Raw genomic sequence first — 23,181 nt, 5'->3', positions numbered from 1 at the left:
GTTTTGCTTATCTTATCTGTTCACTGTGCATTTACTGTCAGAGTTGGTATTCTATTACTTGGGTATAACTATTGGTTTTCTATGTTATCAATTCTGTTTTTTTTTTTTTTAATCCACCATTTGACTTACCAGCATGGAAAGAGGTAAAACTTTGGACCCTCACTCTAATTCACAGTGGAAATGGTTTATTTGTCAGCCCTTGAGAGAAAGTGGAAAGAAAGCTGCTTTATTTATGCACTCAAATTAGCATCAGGGTGCCTGGGGATCTTATATATTAGCCAGACTCACTTGTTCAGAGTAATTTATAGTCAGTCTGACTCTCCATTAATTAAGGGTATTCTCAGAAGTCTAACGTGTAATCTTACTTAGAATCTGAGATAAATTAATAGCCAGTGCCTACAGGGAAAAAAATCTCAGCATACTAAAACATTTTTTACATATTTGAAAACCTTTACCATTTCTCATTATACTTTCCAGGGATATTTCAGCTTGGCTTTGCCAGTTGATTTCTGGGTTTTTTTTTTTTCATGTTAATTTTACTAACAGAATCTAAGATGGTGCCCAGTGCTTTAATTTTTATTATTTAATTATTGTGGCTAATAAGATGTTAAGGATAAATTAATTCAGTTATGATAGAAGTATTGGAAACTGAGCCACTATACATGCCAAGAACTTAGGTAATGAAAATTCAAAAGAGACTGTTCTCAAGGCTTTTGTTTAGCAGTGGAGTCAGTGAATATACATAGCTAGTGGATCATATTATTTTCTTTTATTTTCTTAGATGATTCACCTTATTAGTTGATCCTATCACATTTTTGCATCTGTGTTCATAAGTAAAATTAGACTGTAATCTTCTGTTTCTATGTTACCTTTTCCATAAAGCAAAGGCAGGGATAAATAGTAGCTTTGGAAATAAATACAATATTTCAGTTTCTGTTCCAACCTGTTGTTACGGAGTCTTTGACTAATACAGCAACTCAAAAGCTAAAAAGTACATTTCCCCAATACCCTTGTAGCTGAAGGTTCTGATAGAATTTATCTTCTACCAGTCATTTGCACCTTCAGAAATCTTGAACTGAGTTTCCCATTTTGCTGGTTTGATCTGGCAACTGTAGAGTGGCCATTCCTTAGGGCCTTGGTTTCTGGATCTCTGGAAACAGCGAAGGAAGTATGATCTTGGAGCCCAGTAATTGCCACAGCACTTCTGATCATTCAGCTTCCTGGCTCTGGATAAGATATAAGTTCTCCTGGCCGTATTGTTACACAGTATTGTTCTAAAGATCATTATTAGACCACCAGCCTGAACCCTACTACCGTAAATTTTGCCATGATGTTATGAACATTTAATTCTGCATATTATGTCTATACTTTCTGCTTAAAATAGCCAGGATTGTTTCTATTATGAAAAAGTGAGCCCTGTTGGATAGAGTTGCTAGTATAAGAGGTGGGTAAAATCAACAGACTCTCCAAGTGGGAATATAAGGTTGGAAGGCAATAAGAATCTGATTACCATTAGAGGTTGGACTACTAGGGTCATGGCCAGAATTGTGCTTCCCCCAAAATATATATATTAAAACCCTAAATCAGTTACCTCAGAATGTATTTGTGTATAGAGATAGGGCCTTTGAAAAAGTAATTATATCTAAATAAGGTCACTAGAGTGGGCCCTAATCCAGTATAATTGAAAGCCTTAGGAGAAGAGATTAGGACACACACACGCACCAACAACTGTACAAGGACCCAGCTAGAAGGCAGCCATCTACAAGCCAAGAAAATAGGCCCCCTAATCATGCTAACATCTAGATCTTGGGCACCTAACCACCAGAATTGTAAGAAAATACATTTATGTTGTTTAAACCATACAATCTGGGATACTTTATTATGACAGTCTTGTTAAACTAATGTAAGTAAAGCCATGACATTCTGTAGCAAAATTACTACCAGTAGTCAGCAGAAATTAGTGTCTTTTTTTTTTAAGTTATCTTTATAAAAAGTAAGATATACAGAAAGGAGGAGAGACAGAGAGGAAGATCTTCTATCTGATTCACTTCCCAAGTGGCCACAATGGCCGGAGCTAAGCCAATCTAAAACCGGGAGCGTCTTCTGGGTCTTCCACGTGGGTGCAGGGTCCCGAGGCTTAGGGCTGTTCTCGACTGCTTTCCCAGGCCACAAGCAGGGAGCTGGATGAGAAGCAGGGCTGCCAGGATTAGAACCAGTGCTCATATGAGATCCTGGCACATACAAGGCAAGGTTTAGCCACTAGACCCAAAATAAGTGTCTTTTAAAACTAGTCTCCTCCTGTCTGTATATCTGACTTTTATTTATTTATTCATATTATTTTTATATTTTATAAATATATAAAATACTTTTCTAAATATATAAAATATAGATATATTTCTATATTTATTTTATTTATAAAAATAGAGAAATCTTAAAAAAAAACTACTGGTCTAGGTGGTAAACATTATGGTAGTCATACAGAACTCAAAATTCAAAGGCATGCCAATTGCCAGGTATCCCCACAAAAAAGCCTAAAGGCAAAAAAAGTCTGAGGGTTTTAAGTTTTTTTTTTAAGTTTATTTTCTGTATTTGAAAGGCAGAATGACAGCGAGAGAAAGATAAAGAAAGAGATAGCTTTCATGTGTGTGTTCCCTTTCTAAATGCTCTCCAAGGCTAGAGCTGAGCCAGGACAGAACAGGAGCCTGAAGGTCCATTCGGGTCTGCCTCATGGTTGGCGAAGACCAAGTTCTTACTTGAGCCATCTTCTTCTGATTTCCTAGGTATATAAACAAGGAACTAGATCAGAAATGCAATAATTTGGGGTCTCAGACTGTTTCTTCAATATGAGATGCAAGCATTGCAGGTGGAAGCTTTACCAGCTATGCTGCAATGTCAGATGTCAGTTCCTGGCTTTAAATTTTACAGAGCATTGTCATAGAAATGAAAAAAATGCTTTACATGTATGTTCCCTCCAAAAGTTCAATTTCTATTAGAATTTTTACTTTATAACTGAGGTAACTAAGACCTAAATAGGTTGAATGATTTGTAAGGTAGAGTGATGTTCAATCAAGCTGTCAATCCCAAAGCCCTTGCTTTGGTGACAGTTCTCTACTGCTTTTTTTTAACCTGAATTTTTTTTTTTGAAATTTTATTTTTGATGATGTTTACATAATTGATTAGGGTGAGAAGGGTCGGGGATTAGGGGAAACTGTGTGAGACCATTGTTTTCACATTTTCTTTTTTTTTCTTCCTGTGTCTGGAAGAAGGAGGGAGAGAAGAGGAGAAGCCACACCCAGCCTCCCAACCACCTCAGTACCGGGAATGGGGAACAGCCACCCAATATCATCCCAGGGTCCCTAGTGTGGAGCATGTTCCAAGGGTTCTGCTCAAGTGGCTTCGATAGTTCTGAAATGCTATTGGTCTTGCCAATCCAAGGATGAGGAAGTCCTTCCAAGGTCCATTGACTGACGTAGTCCATCTCAGAGTCTCCATTCACCCAGATATTTGCTGTCAACGCTTGGCTGGGCTAGTGGTCCCAGTTTTTCTGCCCTCCTTCTTCTGTTATGGTACCAGATGTTCTCTACAGGTTCCGATGGACTGCCATATCCTCTGTGTACATCAGGCTGTGCTGTCCACTACTCTGTCTTAGCCACTGAGCAGGTTCAGTTCTCACACTTGCACTCCATGATCAGACCACAGATGCTGTCATGCTCCCCATGGTTGGAGTTCTGAGTCCAGCAGTTCAGTTAGGGAGATCCCCAAAGACAGTTCATCTGAAGTGATCCAAGACCTGACTCTTGTGTGTGCTTGCCAGTGCTGGGTCTGGCTCAGTCCATCACCCACACCAGCCTAGGCATACACTAGTAGTTGCAATTGCTGGATCAGTTCTGTCTCCAGCTCCATCGCTTACGCAAACCAAAGGGTGCTGCAACTTAGCCCGGCCCAGTGCACTTGGGCCTCACATATACCAGTGGGAGCTGCAGCCTAGTCAGAGAAACCTCTAATATCCCCCGCTAGGCCTGCCCCTAGCCCTGATTCCCTGTGCTTGCCAGTATGTGCAGCAGACTGATCCAGTCTGTCCAATATCTCATTCAGCACTAGTACATGTTGATAGGCATTGAAGCCTATCTCAGCCCAACCAACCCCACTATGCAGCACACACTTGTGCTGGCAGGTGCCAGTGCCTGTCTAGTCAGGCCTGCCTCCAGCCCTGGTTCTCATGCTCTCCAGTGAAGAATCTCAACCCCTCACTCCCAGTCCCAGATCTTGCACTTTCCAGGTGGTTCTGCAGTCTAACTTGACAAGATTTGCCTCCCAGTCTCAGCACTTGCCAGCTGATGCTGTGGCAAAACCCAACTGACATAAAAACAAAACAAAAAAAACAAAACAAAAAAAAAGGAAAAAAAAAAACCAACTGACCCACACCTACTCTGGCTTATGCATGCATTGTGGATACAGTCAGTTACCCTGGTTGACTCTCCCCCAACCCAGTTATTTTTTTAAGATTTATGTATTTGAAAGCCACACTTAAAGAGCGAGAGAGGGACACCCCCCCCAGAAAATTTATCTTCCATCTGTTGCCTCACTCCCTAATTGTCTGCAATGGCTAAAGCCAGGAGCCTGGAACTCCATCCAGGTCTGGCATGTGGGTGGCAGAGGCCCAAGTACTTGGGCGGTCTTCTACTGCCTTCATAGGTACATTAGCAAGGAGTTAGATTGGAAGTGGAATAACCAGGACTTGAAACAGTGTTCATAGTGGCTGCCAGCATTGCAGTTATCAATATAACATGCAGTGCCACAATGCCAGCCCTTCTATTCCTTTATTTGTACTGTGTCAATGAATAGATTACTGTTTAATTAGTTTGAATTGCAAATTGCATAGAACCATGTAAACTATAGTAATTTATTTTTCTCTTTGTGCTTTGTTTCCTAGGCTGATTTCCTGCTCAGGAGATTCAGGCAGTATGGTACTGACAAATGAAAAAGGAGATCTAAAGTTTCATATCATAGCAAAGCCATTCAAGGTAGACCTGGTATCAGGAGAAGAGGTTGTGATGAGCATAAATTCCCTGAGCCAATTATACTTTGAACATCTACAGGTTCCTCACAAACAAAGGTATTTTCACAGATTGTTTGACACATGAAGACCTTAATCTGATTGTGAATACCAGTCACCCAGGTAGATAACTGAAAGTCACTAATTTATTTGCTGTAGTGTTGACCTGAGAAATTTCATTTTTTTTTCAGGTAATTACAGGGACTTTAGGACAAAAGTGACTCCCAAGTTTTGGTAATCTTAACATTTATTTGAATGGCAAAGTGACAGAGAGATGGGAAGACACACAGATTAAGAGAAAGATACACAGAGCGATAATCTTCTATCCACTGGTTCACTCGCCATGTGCCTACAACAGCTTGAGCTGGATCAGCCAGAACCATTAACCCAGAACTTAATCTAGGTCTCCCAAATGGGTTTCAGGTATCCACATGCTTGAGCTGTATCTGTTACCTCTCAGAGTATACATTAACAAGAAGTTGGAATTCAAAGTGGAGTCAGACATCCCAAGTGGCAATATAACTGTTATGCCTAACTCCTGCCCTGGACTTTTTTAGTATTTATTTATATGTTTTCATTTATTTGGAATACAGAAAAAGAGATATTCTCTCTGCTTATTCACCCCCCCCCCCCACAAATGCTCTCAAACAGCCGGGGCTGTGCCAGGATAAAACCAGGATCCCACAACTCAGTCTTGATTTCCCTTGTGGGTGGCAAGGACCCAAGTACTTCAGCCATCATCTGCTTCCTTTTGGAGTGAGCATAAACAGGAAACTGGATTGGAAGCAGAGGTGGAGCTCTCATGCAGAATATGGGCATCCCAAATGGTGTCTCAACTGCTATACCAAATGCCCCCGACTAGGCTACTATTTTTAATCTTGTTTTTTTACAACTAGTGACTTTGTGAATAATCTTATATATGTAATATTTTGCACACATAAAAGTATAACTATAGAACAGAGCTACATTGAATAAACAATTCACCGGAGAAGAAATGAAAGTACCATTGAGTGTCTTAAAAGATAGTTTGTCGGGCCTGGCACAGTAGTCTAGTGGCTAAAGTCCTCACCTTGAATGCACCAGAATCCCATATGGGCACTGGTTCTAATCCCAGCAGCTCCACTTCCCATCCGTTCCCTGCTTGTGGCCTGGAAAGGCAGTCAAGGATGGCCCAAAACCTTGGGACCCTGCACCCATGTGGGAGACTGGGAAGAAGTTCCTGGATCCTGGCTTCGGATGGCACAGCACTGGCTGTTGCAGCCACTTGAGGAGTGAATCATTGGATAGAAGATCTTCCTGTCTGTCTCTCCTCCTCTCTGTATATCTCCCTTTCCAATAAAAATAAAATAAATCTTTAAAAAAAAAAAGATAGTCTGCATCATTAATGACCACAGAAATACAGACTGAAATAAGTTATCTGTTCTGAAATTTTAGATTGGCAAAGACTGAAAAGATTGATGAAATCAATTGTTGTTAGGAATGTGGGAAAATGAGTAACCAAATATGCTTGCAGATGGAAGAATAATTTTTACAATCTGTCCAGAAGACTGTATATTAGTTTGCAGTAAACTAGGGGAACCATGAATGAGGAGAGCTATGTTTTCTAGCTTGTTTATTTATGTTTTGTTGAAATATTGCAAGTATGTCTGCTGGCTCTACCTTCAGACCAGAGATGGTCTCCCCAAGAAACCGTTGAACTTATCTGGACAATAAGATGCTAGACTTTATGCTTGGTAGATGCTTGCAATGAGAGAATCTCAACTGAATTTGAACTGTGGTAATGCAACAAGGTGGAGGAATTCACCATGGGAGAGGTTTGGGGAGGGGTGGGGGAATCCCAGTGCCTATAAAACTGTGTCACATAATGCAATGTAATCAATAAAAAAAGAAAAAAAAGAAATATTAGGAGTATGTATTACACAGGTAATAAAAAAAATTGATAGAGATACTTTTTAAGAATTGAGAAAACTTAAAAAAACGGAATTGAGAAAACTTGGGCCCAGTGTGAGGGCTTAATGGCTAAATGCTTACCTTGCAAGCACCCATATGGGCAATGATTTGTGTCTCAGCTGCTCCACTTTCCCATCCAGCTACCTGCTTTTGGCCTGGGAAAGCAGTGGAGGAAGGTCCAAAGCTTAGGATCCTATACCCGTTTGGGAGACCAGAAGAAGCTCCTGGCTCCTGGCTTTAGTTTGTCTCAGCTCCAGCTGTCGCAGCCACTTGGGGAGTGAACTAGCAGATGAAGATCTTTCTGTCTTGTCTTCTCAATATAAATCTGATCTGCCTTTCCAATAAAAAAAAATAAATCTTCTTTAAAAATTAAAAAGCTCAAGTACATCTATATTTTTATAAGAAATCAGATTGTTCAGTTAGTTCGTCGTTAATGTTCAATCTTATAAGCTTTTGTTTCCATAATTTATATTCAATGTTAACATAATTTATGGACTCTCAAAGTTAGAAATGAAACTATTGAACAAAATTCTGTCAGTTTTGTCATTGAAGTGTTACTATTTTATTTGTATTCAAACAGAACTGCCAAAGAAAATGAGGAGAATGTTTCAGGTGACACCTACAAGGTAATGTAGATTGAGTGACGGGATTTGTTGCATTCACCATCATGATCATTATAAAGCAGACAATGAGTTGTATTTCTGTAGAATGCTTGTTCTATCACATATAAATGGGACTACTTCTTTCTTTTTTTTTTTTTTCCTTAAACCTTTTTTTTTTTTTTTTTTTTGCTTGAAAGTCACAGTTATAGAGAGAGGAGAGACATACAGAGAGATCTTCAATTCACTGGTTCACTCCCCAATTAGCCACCACAGCCAGAGCTGCACCAATCCAAACCCAGCAGCCAGGACCTGTCTCCGGTCTCCCATGTGGGTGCAGTATTCCAAGGCCTGGGCCATCTTCTACTACTTTCTCAGACAACTGACCCATGTTGGTGAGCATGAGAAAAGGGTACTTTTCCTCTCTTTCCAAACAGCAAGTGTGAGAGAGCCTTGTACAGTTTTGTAACAATGTGTCAAATCAGCTTTAGAGAGCTGTAGAGATGGCTTAGATAGTAGTTTTGAGTCATAGATCCTTCTGCCAGAATCTGATGGATGCTACAAGCCATCTCTATAGAAAATATCTGAGGAAGTTCTGAGCCCCACCCTTAGACCCCAATATAATAGCCACCATGTTAAGAATTTAGTATTTTTACTATGAGGGAAAAATTATAAATGGGCGCAGTTCATTTTAAAGAAATATAAGTTCAAGGGCCAGCATGGTGGCATAAAAGATTACTCCTCTGCCCACACTGCCAGCATCCCACAACAGGCGGTGGTTCATATACCAGCTACTCCATGTCCAATCCATCTTTCTGCTGATGGCCTGGAAATCAGCACAGGACTGCTCATGTCTTTGGGCCAGCCCCTACTCCCATGTGAGAGACCTGGAAGAAGCTCCTGGCTCCTAGATTTAGATCACTTTCTCTCTCTCTCTCTCTCCTCCCTTCCTCTCTCTCTCCATCTCTCCCCTCCCTTTCTCTCTCTCTCTCCTTCTCTGTGATTGACCTGACTTCTCAGTCTAGTATGAGGAATCAGCCAATAGTTTAGCTAATTAAATGAAGAATGGAGGTTTGTGGAGAAGAGTGCATTTCAGAGAAAGCAACTCTTCATTCATATTTTCTCAAAACAAATCTTCATTGTTTGATTCTATATGTTGTGATTCACATAATTATAAGGAAAAAAATGGAAATTCTTACATATGTAGAAACTGCATTTTGCAAAAATGCTTTTGTATAATTTTGGATCCAGTAAAAATACTTACGTCAAATAGTGTTACCCTTTCTCAAAAAATTACACATCAAATTTTATAAAATGATCCAACAATTCTACTTTTGGGCAGATACCCCAAAATGAATGCAGAAACGAAATATAGTTGTACATTCATATTCATAGCAATTTTATTCACTGTAACCAAAAGAAGGTAACCCAATTATCACAGATAAATACTTGAAAATAATGTGATATATGCATGCAGAGGAATATTGTTGATACTTGAGAAGGCAACTCTGACATGTGCTACAACGTGGATGAAACTCAGAGATCTCATCCTCAATAAAATAGGCTAGATGGATAAGAAGAAATACTGTATGATTTCACAGATAGAGTAGTGAAATCCAGAGATGGGAAGTACAGTGATATTGCTGGGGAGGAGGGACAGGGAAATGGAAAAGTACTCTTTAAGAGTACCTTTCAGGAAAGTTCAGTTTGACAAGAAGAAAAAGTTCGGGCTACAAATGATGAAAGATGGTCACACAAGAGCAAATGTATCTAATGCCTAAAATAGTTAAAATGGTACATTTAATACGAATATTTACCATAATAAAAAATATCTATGTTCATGTCAGCTATGACCCAGAAGAGATAATTGACACTGTGCAGAACACAGATATGTCTTATTAAATATCTTGGCGTCACAAACTGGTCTTATAAAAGATGGACTTATTTTTCTCAGTCTTTTTTTTTGTTGGTATTTTTCAGTCTTTTTTTTTTAATGAAATATATCTTGTAATTTTTATCAGTTTGCTTCCTTTTTTTGTATCAACAGGAAAATGAAGATGATCTAGGCCTGTGGGAGGAGAAATTTGGAAACTTTGTGGATGTCAAAACTAATGGTAAAATTGAAACTGATGTAATATTAACACAGATCATTCCTGAATGACTACATATCTCTACCTGAAAGTCCCTTGAGCTTGGACATCTAAAGTCACTGAATTCTGAGAAGTGAATAGGAATTTTAGTTTGCAGTCCTTTGCTGTTCACTAATGCACTGCAACAGAGAAAGAATGACTATATGGGGACCATATGTCTTTCATGGGCTGTATAAAACAAGTTTGGGCCATGTGGAGCTCATGGAAGGGACTAAGTCCAGTTGATGACAGCTAATTAATTCCATATTCTATTTGTATGAGCATCAGGCAATGAGAAAAGTCCTGGAGTTCACCAGCCCCGATGATCCAAACAGTAGACCTTCATTTCCCAAGCCTCCACACCATTCACATGATGTGAATGATTCACATTCGTAGTCCGTCTATGATAGTCCTTGTTTGGCTTAGGATGAGGGAGTCTGACCTTCTCAGAGAAAGTTGGACCTTATCAGATTAGAAACATTTTCCTCCTAGTGCCTCCTGACCCCATAGAATGACAAATCCTATTCTGGTCATCTCTGTCTACAGCATAGTACCTGAAACTAACAGGCACAGGGGTTCTCAGTCTCTCCATCATGCTGTTTGTTACCTTCTCTGAGAATCTCCGGCTTTCCAGGAGTCAGGAACTCCATTCAAATTTCCCACATGGATGGCAGAAACCCAGTTATCTAAACTGTCATTACTGCCTCCCAGGGCTGTATCAGCAGGACGCTAGCATCAGGAGCCGGCAGCAGGCCTTAAACCCAGGCACTCCAATATGAGATGCCAGCATAGTAAGCACTAAGCCAAATATCCACCCTGCCCTGTCTCTCTGCTGCATGAGGACAAATTTAAGTGAAGGTTGTGTCTCCTAGTCATTTGAACTTTCCCCATATCTCTAAAATAACTAATTATCTTGCCACACTCAAGAAAAGCGAAGCCAATCTCCTTAATAGATTGTCCCTCTAAGAAGCAACTGTGTCCTGTTCCTACAGGTCCTACCTCCATTGGTTTGGATTTCTCCTTACATGGATTTGAGCATGTCTATGGGATCCCACAACATGCAGAATCACACCAACTTAAAAATACTAGGTAATGAAAACAGGAATTCTCATAGGATGCTCCAGGTTCTGGATTGAAGCAACCTGAGAGCAACATCTGTGAGATGACTGAGCCAGTGCCAATATGTGCCAGGTCATTTGCGCCTCGGCACTGTTTGTGGGTCTTTAAGAATCTTCCTTGAATGATCATTCAGAGCAACAGTACTCAATTTTCTTTCTCTTTCTTTGGTAAAAATTACATAATTATAAAAGCTGTAATAATGACCCTAAAAATATAGAGGGGTGAAAAGAGAGAGCTGCTGTGGATGAATTTTGGGGGAAAATCTACACACCTCAGTTGTACTTTGATCTGTCAGCTCCTTTCTGTGAATCCTGGAAGCAAACACTGAAAATAAAATCACTGACCTAGAAACAAGCCATCCCAGAAATGGCCGGGGAGTGAGAGAGTGAAAGAAACAGCCTTGTGGATCAGTTTTGGCTCCTCAGGGAGATTGTCTCAGTTCAGGCTATCACTTTAGATAGACAGATGCCAGATCAGGAAGAGGAAACAAAACTGTAGAGCAGTAGTCTGACTGGGTTGTTTGCCAGGTCCGGGTGCTGTTTACTTGTGAGGTAGACACGGTGACCAATCCATCCAAAGCTGTGCTACCTCATACAAACCTGAGCTTTGTACTCCTGACCCGGATTCAGTTCTTGCTCTTTCCCTATCAGCGCCACAGAATCCTCTTAAGACACTGTCTTGGTTTTCACTGCAAGAAAATGTCATAATTCATCTGTCAGTTCTTCATCTGTGTGCTTGTTATTGTGGAATAGATACAGGAGACAGCTCTCTCCCCTTCCAGAAGATATTTATAAAAGATGCCCAAGATAGGATATCCTGTGTGCCAGTTGTCATAGAAGGGAGTGTCAAAGGAAAGAGAGAATCACTTTTACCTAGGTGGGTCAGGAAATCTTTAGGGAAGAAATCAGAGTTGGTTCTTGAAAGAGGTGTGGGCCCTCAGTGTTTATGGAGGTGAACGGAACTATTCCCCCTTCAAGGACAGATGCTGATGCATGACAATCCTTATGTGTGTTTCAGCGACGGAGATGCTTACCGTCTGTATAACCTGGACGTCTATGGGTATAAAATCCATGAAAAATTGGGCATTTATGGCTCGATCCCTTATCTCCTGGCTCACAAACTTGGCAATACTGTAGGCATTTTCTGGCTGAATGCCTCAGAAACACTTGTGGAGATCAATACAGAACCTGCAGGAGAGGTGAGCTGTGGATCATGGCTGCAAGCCATCCTTACAAAGCCACTGCAGGGTCGTCAAAGCTCTTGCTTTGGCAGTGGTAGTTCTCTGGTACAAAAGCCTTGTGCTGTAATCAGAGTGTTGGCAGTGTCCACAAAGGAACAGCCTCACTCCTGGATAGGTGGATGTTTTTGGTTAGGGAGACATTTACGAAGTTTTTATTCTACTCCATCCCCAGTACGCACTGACCAAGATGGGTGCAACTGCTGCTAAGCAAAAGGTCAGATGTCGGACCAATATACACTGGATGTCAGAGAGTGGAATCATTGATGTCTTTCTACTAATGGGACCTACACCTTCTGATGTCTTCAAGCAGTACTCTCTACTTACAGGTATTTGCATGTACAAGTGCCAGTTTCTAGTTTCTTTATATTTCCTCTACCGCATGGTTCATTACTGTGAGTTCATTTTTGTGGAGCACTGCATAGAATTTCTAAACATTGTACTCAGACATCTTAAATAGCTGTTATGCATTCTTCCTCTGCCCTCATCTCATTTGACTGGGTTAAACATCACACTGGGTCCAGAACGATCTTCTCTTTGATCCCTCGTATCTGCCACCTGTCTTCCTTAGTCCCTTGGCTTTCTCTGCTTTTAGCTCAGATGACTAATAACTCAGGTTTTCTATGATTTCTTTCCTGTGAAGATATCCCACTGGCTTTAACACAAAAACATTTTGCCTTTAAAAGATTGTGGGCTTTCCTCCAAGCTCAGAAATAAGAGAAGGTTGCTATTTGACCAGCACCGCTGTCCCCACTGCCATTCAGCATTGGTCTGGAAGATGAAGCCAGGACAGTTAACCAGAAAAACACATATATGTCATACACATTATGGGATCCTGGCGTGTTCAAGGCGAGGACTTTAGCCGCTAGGCCACTGTATTTTCAAAGATCTTTTTGTTTTATTTGCTTATTTGAATCCCTGTCTCTTTAGAGATGTTCTGCAACTGTGAGGAATCCTGTATTTCAGAATAAGGTTTTGCCAGGAAGCTGTGTGTGTAGTCAGAGTCTCCCAGGCTAGTGCTGGGAGTAAGGTTGAGGTGTTCTGCTTTCTGATGTTCTGGGTGACAAGGGTGAGTTCTATTCTTTTCCCACTTCTTCCCTCTTTTCCTCCTCTTCCCCTTCTCTCTCCTCTCCCCTCTGGTCCTCCTCCCACTCTGCATATAAACTCTACTGAGAACTACACCTAGCAGTTACCATCACTCTCCTGCCTGCCATCTTTCAACTTTTGCTGAAGTCACTGCTGTTCTGTTCTCTCTCCATTCCCAGTGCTTAGGCCCTGTTGACATTGTGGAAATGTTTATCAGATGAATTACGGTAATGGTCATTGACTAAGCTATTGTGTTCCTGTTCTAGGCACACAAGCCATGCCCCCTCTTTTCTCCCTGGGGTACCACCAGTGCCGCTGGAACTATGAAGATGAGCAGGATGTAAAAGCTGTGGATGCAGGATTTGATGAACATGACATTCCTTATGATGTCATGTGGTTGGACATAGAGCATACAGAGGGAAAACGGTACTTCACCTGGGATGAAAAAAGATTCCCCAACCCCAAAAGGATGCAGGAGCTGCTCAGAAGCAAAAAACGCAAGGTAAAGTAAGCCAGCATTCTGATTTAAAAAAAATTACTGTGAAAATAGTACCTTCCCATATAATTATGACTGTGATCACCCAGAAAAGGCAGGCTGAAAATGTTCTGACTCCATCCATCCCTGCTTTAATTGTCTTGGTCCCTGGGTTAGTCTGTTTTATGTTGCTGTAACAGAATACCTGAGGCTGAATAATGTATCTGGAAAAGGGGTTTACTTTGCTCACAGTGGTGGAGATCTTAAGAGCATGGCGTCAGCATCTGCTCAGCTCTCTGGGCCTTTTGATTCCATCTCAGCCTGGTGGATGGCATTACAACGTAGATGCATGCAAGAGGGAGGGATCACGTGGCAAGAGGGGAAGCCAGAGACCAGGAAGGTGCAGGCACACACTTTTTTTTTTTACGAAGATTTGTGTAATTTTGTTTGTAAGGCAGATTTACAGATAGAAGGAGAGGCAGAAGGAGAGGGAGATCTCCCATCTGCTGGTTCATTCTTCAAATGGCTGCAGTGGCTGGAGCTGAGCTGATCTGAAACTAGGAACCAGGAGTTTCTTCTGTGTCTCCTGTATGTGCAGGGTTCCAAGGATTTAAGCCATCCTCCTCTGGTTTCCTAGGCCATAAGCAAGGAGCTGGATTTGAAGTAGAGCAGCTGGGACTAAAACCAGCAGTCATATGGGATGCCAGTGTTGCAGGCTCAGGATTAGCTGTTGGGCCACCACTCTGGCCCCTCCAGGATCACCCTTAAAGCTTGCCCTAAAAGGCCAACACAGTAACAATGCAGGTTAAGCTTCTGCCTGCTACCCAGGAATCCCGTATGGACCCTGGTTTAGTCTTGGCTGTTCTACTTCCTATCCAACTTTCTGTTAATGGCTTGAGAAAGCAGAGAAAGCAGCAGAGAATGGCCCAAGGACTTGGGACCTTGTACCCATGTCAGAGACCTATAAGAAGTTCCTGGCTCCTGGCTTTGGTCCGTCCTAGCTCTGGCCATTGAAGACACTTGAGGTGTGAGCTAGTAGATTCTCTCTTTGTGTCACTCTTTCAAATAAAATAAATAAATCCTTTTTAAAAATCAAATAAATGCTACTTCAAAAGCATGTATTGGTTTGGTAGCAATAACTATAAGTGAGCATTAACTGGCGGGGGGATTAAGGGGCTGGTTCCCTCGCCGGACAGCTACTCCCACCGGAGAGCGTGGGCTGGGATAGAGACAGACTAGACTATGCAAGGCTACAACACCTGTGCGCTGCATGTGGAATAAATCAGGGAAAAGCCAGGCTGGGCTGATTATTCCTGCTGGTGCAAGCATAAATTAGAGTGGGTGAGGGATGTTTGGGCATAGCCGCAGAAGCTGGCACTGGGGACTAATTCTGTCAAGTCAAATCACAGAACCACCTAAAGAGTGCATAAACCGGGACAGAGAGACCTGGGAGGGAAAAAGTGGGTTCCCCCTTCTTGGGTCACTATTCCCGTGGGAGGGCATGAAGACTGGGACGGGGGCTGGGATGGCTAGATAGAGAGGCACTCAACAACACCCGTGAGGGCTGGATGGTTGAGTTGGTTAGATAGAACTAAGCTTTAATACCCATTGACACGTACAAGAGTCAAACGGGATGGGGGACAGACTGGTCTTCTGCTACACATACTGGCAAACCAGGGTAGGGGGCGGGCCTGGTGGGGGCTATTGTGGGTCACCCCGACTAGGCTGCAGCTCCCACTGGTTAGTGTGAGGGCCGAGTACGTGCTGGGCAGAACCAGACTGGACTGCAACACCCATTGGCTCCAGTGCAACTCGGGACTGAAAACAGAACCAACCCAGCAATTGCAACCACCAGCTGATCGTGGTGATGGACTGTGCCGGGCCCTGTGCTTGCTAGAGCATACAAGAAACTAGTCTGGGAATACCTCAAAGTTTCTTTGGAGATCTCCCTAATCGAACTGCTGGACTCAGAACTCTAATCAAGAAAAGACAGAAGACAGAGCAGATCAATCATTCATCTCAGCTATATGTTGGCAGCGATATATGGGGCAAACGGAGACTTTATGATGGACCATATCAATCAGTGGACGACCTCATCGAGCGAACCTGGCAGTGATTTATAACCGGAGAACTATTAACACCACTCGAGCACATATCTCAGAGCATGCCCCACATCCGGGACTCGGGGTGGGCGGGAAACTGGGTGGGGCTTCCCCCTCAATATCCCCCTTTACCTCAGATACAAGATGGAAACAATGTGGACATAATAGTATTACCCACTTCCCTATCCCCCTGAACCTTTTTTTTTTTTCTTTCTTTCTTTTCTTTTTCTTTCTTTAACTGTAATTAACTATGTAAAGATTGTCAACAACACAATAAAATAGATTATAAAAAAAAAAAAAAAAAAAAAGAATTTAACTTTCCGTAAGTATATGAGATGTTATGGGATTTTACAGGTGGCTGAGACATTTCAGTACTGTCATTATTTCCAAGTAAATTCTGGTCCCCAAAATATGGTGAAAATGTACAGGCGAACATATGACTCGTATAAAACTGACCAGCTCTTCCCAACTTTGTGTCCTGCCAGCTTGTGGTCATCAGTGATCCCCACATCAAGGCTGATCCTGACTATTCGGTGTATGCTGAGGCCAAAGAGCAGGGCTTCTTGGTGAAGACTCGCGAAGGGGCAGACTTTGAAGGCATATGCTGGCCTGGTACGGCTGTACTTTCTACACTTCTTATTTCAAACCAGAGAAGGATGTATCATTTTCAGTCTTTATAGATGTCTCTTACTCCTCTAGCTCTATTTTAACACTTTTAAGGACATTGTGCTTTGGATATATTTACCCTTCAGCATTTGAATGAAGGGATAGAATATTGATGGGCAAACCCCAGCAGCATGGTCTTTCTATAAGCAAATAGAGATGAAAAGAGACTGAGGAGGGGGAAACCAAGCCCTGCAGAGCCTCTCGATGTGCTGCTTGTTCTTTGGGTTCATGGCAGTGACTCCCCTGTCTCTCTTGGGTGACCTCAGCGGCCTCTGGCAACTATGGCTTCTTCACCTCAAAGATTATTAGCTCAAAGTTGTAGCATTCTCTCATAAGCCCACATTGTATGGGGAAACACCTTCCCTGCCTTTTCTCCCTTCACACTAATTGAACCTGAGTGACTAAATTCTCTAGAAACCAAAGGGCCCCTGCAGGGTGTTAGCCATCCCTCCCAGCACAGCACAGGCATCAGTGAGGGACAGGCTGCATCCTGATGCTTTTTTGCTGGCACTGCCTTGGGCCTCTGGTGTCTGATTGCCAGTGAGGTCCAGCATCACCATCATTCACTTCTGGCCATGCAGTACTGCTGTGAGCTATCCTTTACATTTGGTGTGGGACTCTTATGTCTGATACCTCCTTCACAGTACATCTGCTGTGAGGAACAGTGTTTCTTTTTTTTTTTTTTTTTTAAGATTTATTCATTTTATTACAGCCAGATGTACAGAGAGGAGGAGAGACAGAGAGGAAGATCTTCCGTCCGATGATTCACTCCCCAAGTGAGCCGCAACAGGCCGGTGCACGCCGATCCAAAGCTGGGAACCTGGAACCTCCTCCAGGTCTCCCACGCGGGTGCAGTGTCCCAATGCATTGGGTCGTCCTCAACTGCTTTCCCAGGCCACAAGCAGGGAGCTGGATGGGAAGTGGAGCTTCCGGGATTAGAACTGGTGCCCATATGGGATCCCGGGGCTTTCAAGGCGGGGACTTTAGCCACTAGGCCACGCCGCCGGGCCCAGGACCAGTGTTTCTAATAGACTGGCTGCTACTCTGCCTCTACAGGTCTCTCCTCCTACCTGGATTTCACCAACCCCAAGGTCAGAGAGTGGTATGCAGGTCTTTTTGCATTCCCCATTTATCAGGTTGGTTTTTATCCTTTCACACTTTCTTATTTACCTGAAAGAAGAATAAACACGGTGGATAGAACTACTCTGTTTCATTGAGTAAAAGTTGATCGATAATGCTGGAAGGAAAAGGCTTGGATTACGAGTTTAGTAATATCTGAAGAGATGCCATATGTGTTGCTAAATAGGTAGGAACTACCATTTTTCATTTTTCACCTCTGTGAGAACAGACTCTAAAATATTTCGAAACAGTTCATAACAGAAACATTATATATTCAAATTATTTTATTATATAAACTTTATATGAAATCATACTTTATTATTTCAAGATGATATATGTTAAAATATGTTAAAATAAATTATTGAAAATATGACAATAAATTGATTTTTCTAAAAAGATTTTTATAAGAACCACAGAGAAAACTAAAAAGGCAAAATCTGGAAAATATTTTCAACCAATTATGATGATCTTAATAATAAGGAGGAAGGGGAAGATGATGGTAACTCATACAAATGAAAAACAGCTGTGCAAGCACTGCACTAAGCACTCCATGTACATTATACCATTTGTTCCTTCCTGACAATACCCTCTGAAGATGGAACTATAATTAAATATAGTCCCACCGTTGAAAAGCAAAGAGGACATGGAGAAATTAAAAGTATCTACCAAGAGTCGCCATCTGGTGAGTGGTGAGTCCAAGGATGGAACGCAAGTCTCTGTATGCCAAGCCAAGGTCTTGATCCCTAAGCCCTAATGTTTGGGCATGATGAATTAGGTTACTAATAAACAACCTAGAGCAGGAATAGATAGCCTTTGTGCCAAACATGGCCATACTTATTAATTTCTCCATTGTCTTGGGCTGTTTTCACAGAGATGGGTCATTGAAAACGAGACCTTATGGCCCACACAGTTGGCAAGTATCTGCTCTCTGGTCCTTAGACAAAAAGTTTGTCAATCCCTAACATTGAATGTGCTAAAGAATGACCTTAAAAAAGAAGTATGACAGTTAAGGTAGCTGTTTGGGAACCACATAGCCTTGCTTATAGAAGTTTACATGTTAGGAAATGGTTGAAGGTAATGAATCAAAAGAAAACATATAAGCCATTTGCAGACATTTGAAAGACTGTTGTGTGGGTGAGGCAGCATATGCATTTTATGATCTTTCTTGAAGGCAAACTAGACTTTGTGAGAAAATGTTGCAAGAAGCAGGACACAGAAATAATGGAATAAACTATGAAAAAGACTCCTTATAATTGTTACTGTTCAGTCAAATGCTGACACTAAACTTTGCAGTAGAGATTACAGTACCCTGTTAAGTAGATGACTTAGGTGTCACTTTTAATTTGAACAATTCTACATAAAAAATAAACTACAAATCACGTTATACAGGTTTCATAGCTGTCCTGATTTCAGAGTTTTAGAGAGAAGTCACTGTCTCAACTGTCTGTGGTTAAGAGTTGCCGCAGGTTGTAGATGATAGAGAGCCTGGTTATGAACATTCACATTCTTTGCCCTAGGAGTTCCCCTGGGAGCTCACAGAGTGACCTTGCCAGGCAATATGGATCTTCATAGGCAATGCAGTGCACCATTCTTTCATTTATGCAGATATTTACATGTAACTCTCCATTTCCCAGGGACTGTTAAACATGTTTGGATTTGTTAGTGAAAAAATAGCCACAAATTCCCTGTGCCATGGAGCCCATATTATGCCATGATGCAGCAATAAACATAATGCAGTTTATATATGCAGCATATGTTTATGCAGTGATAAATATAATGAATAAGTAAATGAAGTAGGAAAAAGAAGACAAATAATGCTGTCAAATTGGTATCTTCAATGTGAGAGTATGATTATCTCCAAGATTTACTTGCTAGGGCTCTACAGATATCCTCTTCATATGGAATGACATGAATGAGCCCTCAGTATTTAGAGGGCCAGAGCAAACCATGCAGAAAAATGCTCTTCACCATGGCAACTGGGAGCACAGAGAACTACACAATATCTACGGCTTCTATCAGGTAAGATATCTAAGAAGTCAACTGAACCCACATGTCCTGCTTTTGAGGCTGCAAGTCGTTTGCTTTGTAGTAGCCATCCTCTATTTTCTGGTATGTCTTTTTTGACAACTGTAATGAGTCTTCTGTTGTAGCCAACACAAGATTGTTTATTGTTTCTCCTTTTCTTTGCATAATGAATGTGATGCATTACAAAATAATGTGGGGCTAATGATAGCATAGAAACATCTGCCTTGATGGGAACCATTAGAAAATGGCACTGGATACTACCCAAAACTTTATTGACAGAGGCAGTGTAGAAATGCATCAGCAATGGAGGGGGCCAGCATTATAGTACAACAGGTTAAGTTGTCGCTTGCAGTGCTGGCATCGCATTTCAACTACCAGTTCAATCTGGTTAAGGCTGCTGCATTACTAATCCAGTTTCCTGCTAATGTACTGAAGATAAATGCCTAGAACTTGATTCAAGTCTCCCGTTGGATAAGCAGGGACACAGTATTTGAGCCATCACCCACTACCTCCCAGGATGTGTATTAGCAGGAAACTAGACTCAGAAGCAGAGCAGGGATTCAAGTCAGACCCTCCATATGGGATGTGGATATCCCTAGAAGCAGTTTAGCCAGCACATTGAACACCTTGCTATGGACTGGTATTTGCCAGAGTGAGCTGCTGGCTAGACAACAGTTTCTAGGTAATGTGGCTCACTTCTCCAACAGCCTCTTTCTGTAACTGCAAACTGCTTTAATTAGAAAATTTTCTTATGTAGGTTGGGGCCAGTCATTTTTAACCTCTCTCAGTCTCAGGGTTGTTTTGGTTTGGCATGACTATTCATCAGGTAGGCCCTGTGGGTCGACAGGGTAAGTGGCAGCTGGACACTAGTATCCCTTTGGGGCACTGGTTCAAGTCCCAATTGCTCCACTTTTGATCTAGTTCCCTTTTAATGTGCCCAAGAGAGCAGGGAAGATGACTCAAGTGCTTGGGCCTCTGCTACACACTTGGAAGACTCAGATGGAGCCTGGCCTAGCCCTGTTCATTGAGCCTATGTGGAGAATGAACCAACAGATAGAAGATCTCCCTTATTCTTTCACTTCTTACTCTCTGTATACAACTCTCAAAATAAATAATTCTTTCAAAACAATAGAAGAAACTGTCTTTCTCATTGATTGTTTCATAGATTATAGGAGAAACTAATAAAATGGCTAGCAGTAGTAACTACTAAATAAACATTAGCTTATTGTACTCTTGTTTCATTGTCATTACTAATCAAAACAATTTTTGTTGTTTTAACAGATGAATTAATGAAAAGAATTTGATGGGTTTATTTTAATATTTTCCATTTCACATTCCCATCCACTGTTTACTTTAATAAAAAATAATGTTTATGGGGCTTGCACAGTGATTCAACTAGCTAATCCTCCACTTCAAACACCAGCATTCCTTAGGGGCTCCAGTTCACGTCATGGCTGCTCTGCTTCCCATCCAGCTCCCTGCTATGGCCTGGGAAAAAGTAGAGAGTGTCCCAAAACCTTAGGATGCTGCATCTGCATGGGAGACCTAGAAGAGGTTCCTGGCCTCTGGCTTTAGATCGGCTCAGCTTTGGACGTTGCAGCCATTTGGGAAGTAAACCAGTGGATGGTTCTTTCTTTCTCTCCTCTCTTTTAAAAAAAATCAAAGTCTGCCTTTCCAATAACAACAAATAGTTTGTGTATATATATATACACATATGTGTGTGTGTGTGTTTACTTGAAAGTCAGAGAGAGAGAAGGGGAGAGACAGATGACAGAAGAGAAAGAGGGAGGTAGAGATCTTCCATCCATTGGTTCAATCTCTAAATGGCTTCAGTAGTTGGGTCTAAACAGGCTGAAACCAGGAACTCCATCATTATCTCTCATGTTGGTGACGGTATCCTAACTACTTGGGTCATCTTCCATTGCTTTCCCAGGCATATCTGTAGAGAACAGCCAGGATTCAAACCTGCAATCATATGCATGCCAGCACCACAGGTAGAGGCTTAGCCACAATGCCAGTCTCATCTACTATTTACTTTTTGCATGTACATCGACTGGCTTATTGGAGATGTCTGCACAGTGCTGTAATCACTTGTGTCTTTAAAATGTTTCTCCTTTGGCCCTACAGCAAATGGCTACTGCAGAGGGACTGATTCAGCGATCTGAAGGGAAGGAGAGACCCTTTGTTCTTTCACGATCATTCTTTGCTGGATCACAGAAGTATGGTAAGGAATGGCTCACATTATCAGACTGGAAAAACACAAGTAAGCAGCCTATCATTTTTGGTCATTTATGGTAAATACTGCACTTATGTTGTTACCTTTCTTTTCAGTAGTCATAATCAGGCCTTTGTGCAATGAGACAGACTACATTTCAGTCCAGTTTGATACTTGCTTCTCTTGGGAGAAATGACTGCATAGTTGGGAAAGTGAGTTTAGAATTTTGTTTGCTGGGATGATCATATCTGATCCTGTCTTTTATTTCATCAGAACCAGGAAAATGTACTTCTAACATGTTCCTTCAACCACCTGTTCCACTTAGCAATATAGCTTAAAATAGACCTGGCTATTCTGTGTAGTCATGGCCACTTCTGACTGGGCCTGTTTCACTAGCTAATGTAGATCTAGCTCAATTTAACCACTGTGTGGCAGGAAGGCTATTTTAAGTCTGCTGAACTTACATAACTAACTAGGAGCACAGGTTGTAGTTTGAATACAACCCTCATTGTATACTGTATATTTTTAGGCCTACCACTCTGCCTCTGAGAACCAGAGAGTACTTTGAAAAAAAAGATTATTATCATCTCAGAGATGATGTTCCACTAGTGTTCACTGTAGCATTAGTTCTTGAAACAAAAAGGAAAGTAGAATGAGGGAGGGAGGAAAACTAAATATGTAAACATAGGGAACAATTTTAAAAGTCTGTTGGTATCCAGATAATAGAATGTCATGTAGTCATATAAAATAGTGCATTTATTTGCATGAAAAATTGTTTGATATCACAGTAAGTGAAAAAAATGTCTAAGTGTTTATATAACACAATTTTGTAAAAAAAAAAAATGTGGGGTTGGCATTGTAATGTAGAGAGTCAATCTGCCGCCCGCCTGTGTTCTACCATTCCATGTGGATACCAGTTCAAGTTCTGGCTGTTGCTCCATTTTCAGTCCAGTTCCCTGTTGGTGTGTCTGAGAAAGTAGGAGAGGAGAACCCTGATCCTTTGGCCTCTACACCCAGCTGGAATATCTAGAAGAGGCTCCTGGCTTCTCACTTAGGTCTGGTCCATCTCTGGCTGTTGTGGCCATTTGGGGAGTAAACTGGATGGATGAAAGATCTCTCTGTTTCTCTATCTCTCTCACTGTAGCCTTTCAAATAAATTAAAAAATAGGCTTTGTGGGGCCCAGCGGCGTGGCCTAGCGGCTAAGGTCCTCGCCTTGAACGCACCGGGATCCCATATGGACGCCGGTTCTAATCCAGGCTGCTCCACTTCCCATCCAGCTCCCTGCTTGTGGCCTGGGAAAGCAGTCGAGGACGGCCCAAAGCTTTGGGACACTGCACCCGTGTGGGAGACCTGGAGGAGGTTCCTGATTCCCGGCTTCGGATCGGTGCGCACCAGCCGCTGC

The 23,181-nt window shown here is 41.7% G+C and overlaps 1 protein-coding gene across 1 annotated transcript in view; it reads left to right on the top strand.

Annotated features, from left to right (window-relative positions):
• The window catches only part of GANC (glucosidase alpha, neutral C), a 58,014-nt gene that overhangs the window by 14,365 nt on the left and 20,468 nt on the right, over positions 1 to 23,181 (top strand). Inside the window, exons 5-15 of the mRNA XM_058666001.1 lie at positions 4,934 to 5,116; positions 7,587 to 7,632; positions 9,653 to 9,719; positions 10,727 to 10,823; positions 11,871 to 12,051; positions 12,266 to 12,419; positions 13,443 to 13,678; positions 16,239 to 16,365; positions 17,476 to 17,555; positions 19,414 to 19,557; positions 21,691 to 21,787. Of these exons, the coding sequence (XP_058521984.1) occupies positions 4,934 to 5,116; positions 7,587 to 7,632; positions 9,653 to 9,719; positions 10,727 to 10,823; positions 11,871 to 12,051; positions 12,266 to 12,419; positions 13,443 to 13,678; positions 16,239 to 16,365; positions 17,476 to 17,555; positions 19,414 to 19,557; positions 21,691 to 21,787 (1,412 nt within the window). The remainder of the gene's footprint in view (positions 1 to 4,933; positions 5,117 to 7,586; positions 7,633 to 9,652; positions 9,720 to 10,726; positions 10,824 to 11,870; positions 12,052 to 12,265; positions 12,420 to 13,442; positions 13,679 to 16,238; positions 16,366 to 17,475; positions 17,556 to 19,413; positions 19,558 to 21,690; positions 21,788 to 23,181) is intronic.

This window comes from Ochotona princeps, chromosome 6 (genome assembly GCF_030435755.1).
Source record: "Ochotona princeps isolate mOchPri1 chromosome 6, mOchPri1.hap1, whole genome shotgun sequence".
NCBI classification, from domain to species: domain Eukaryota; kingdom Metazoa; phylum Chordata; class Mammalia; order Lagomorpha; family Ochotonidae; genus Ochotona; species Ochotona princeps.
The sequence above is the reverse complement of the archived record's forward strand: the minus strand, read 5'-3'. Positions and strand labels throughout refer to the sequence as shown.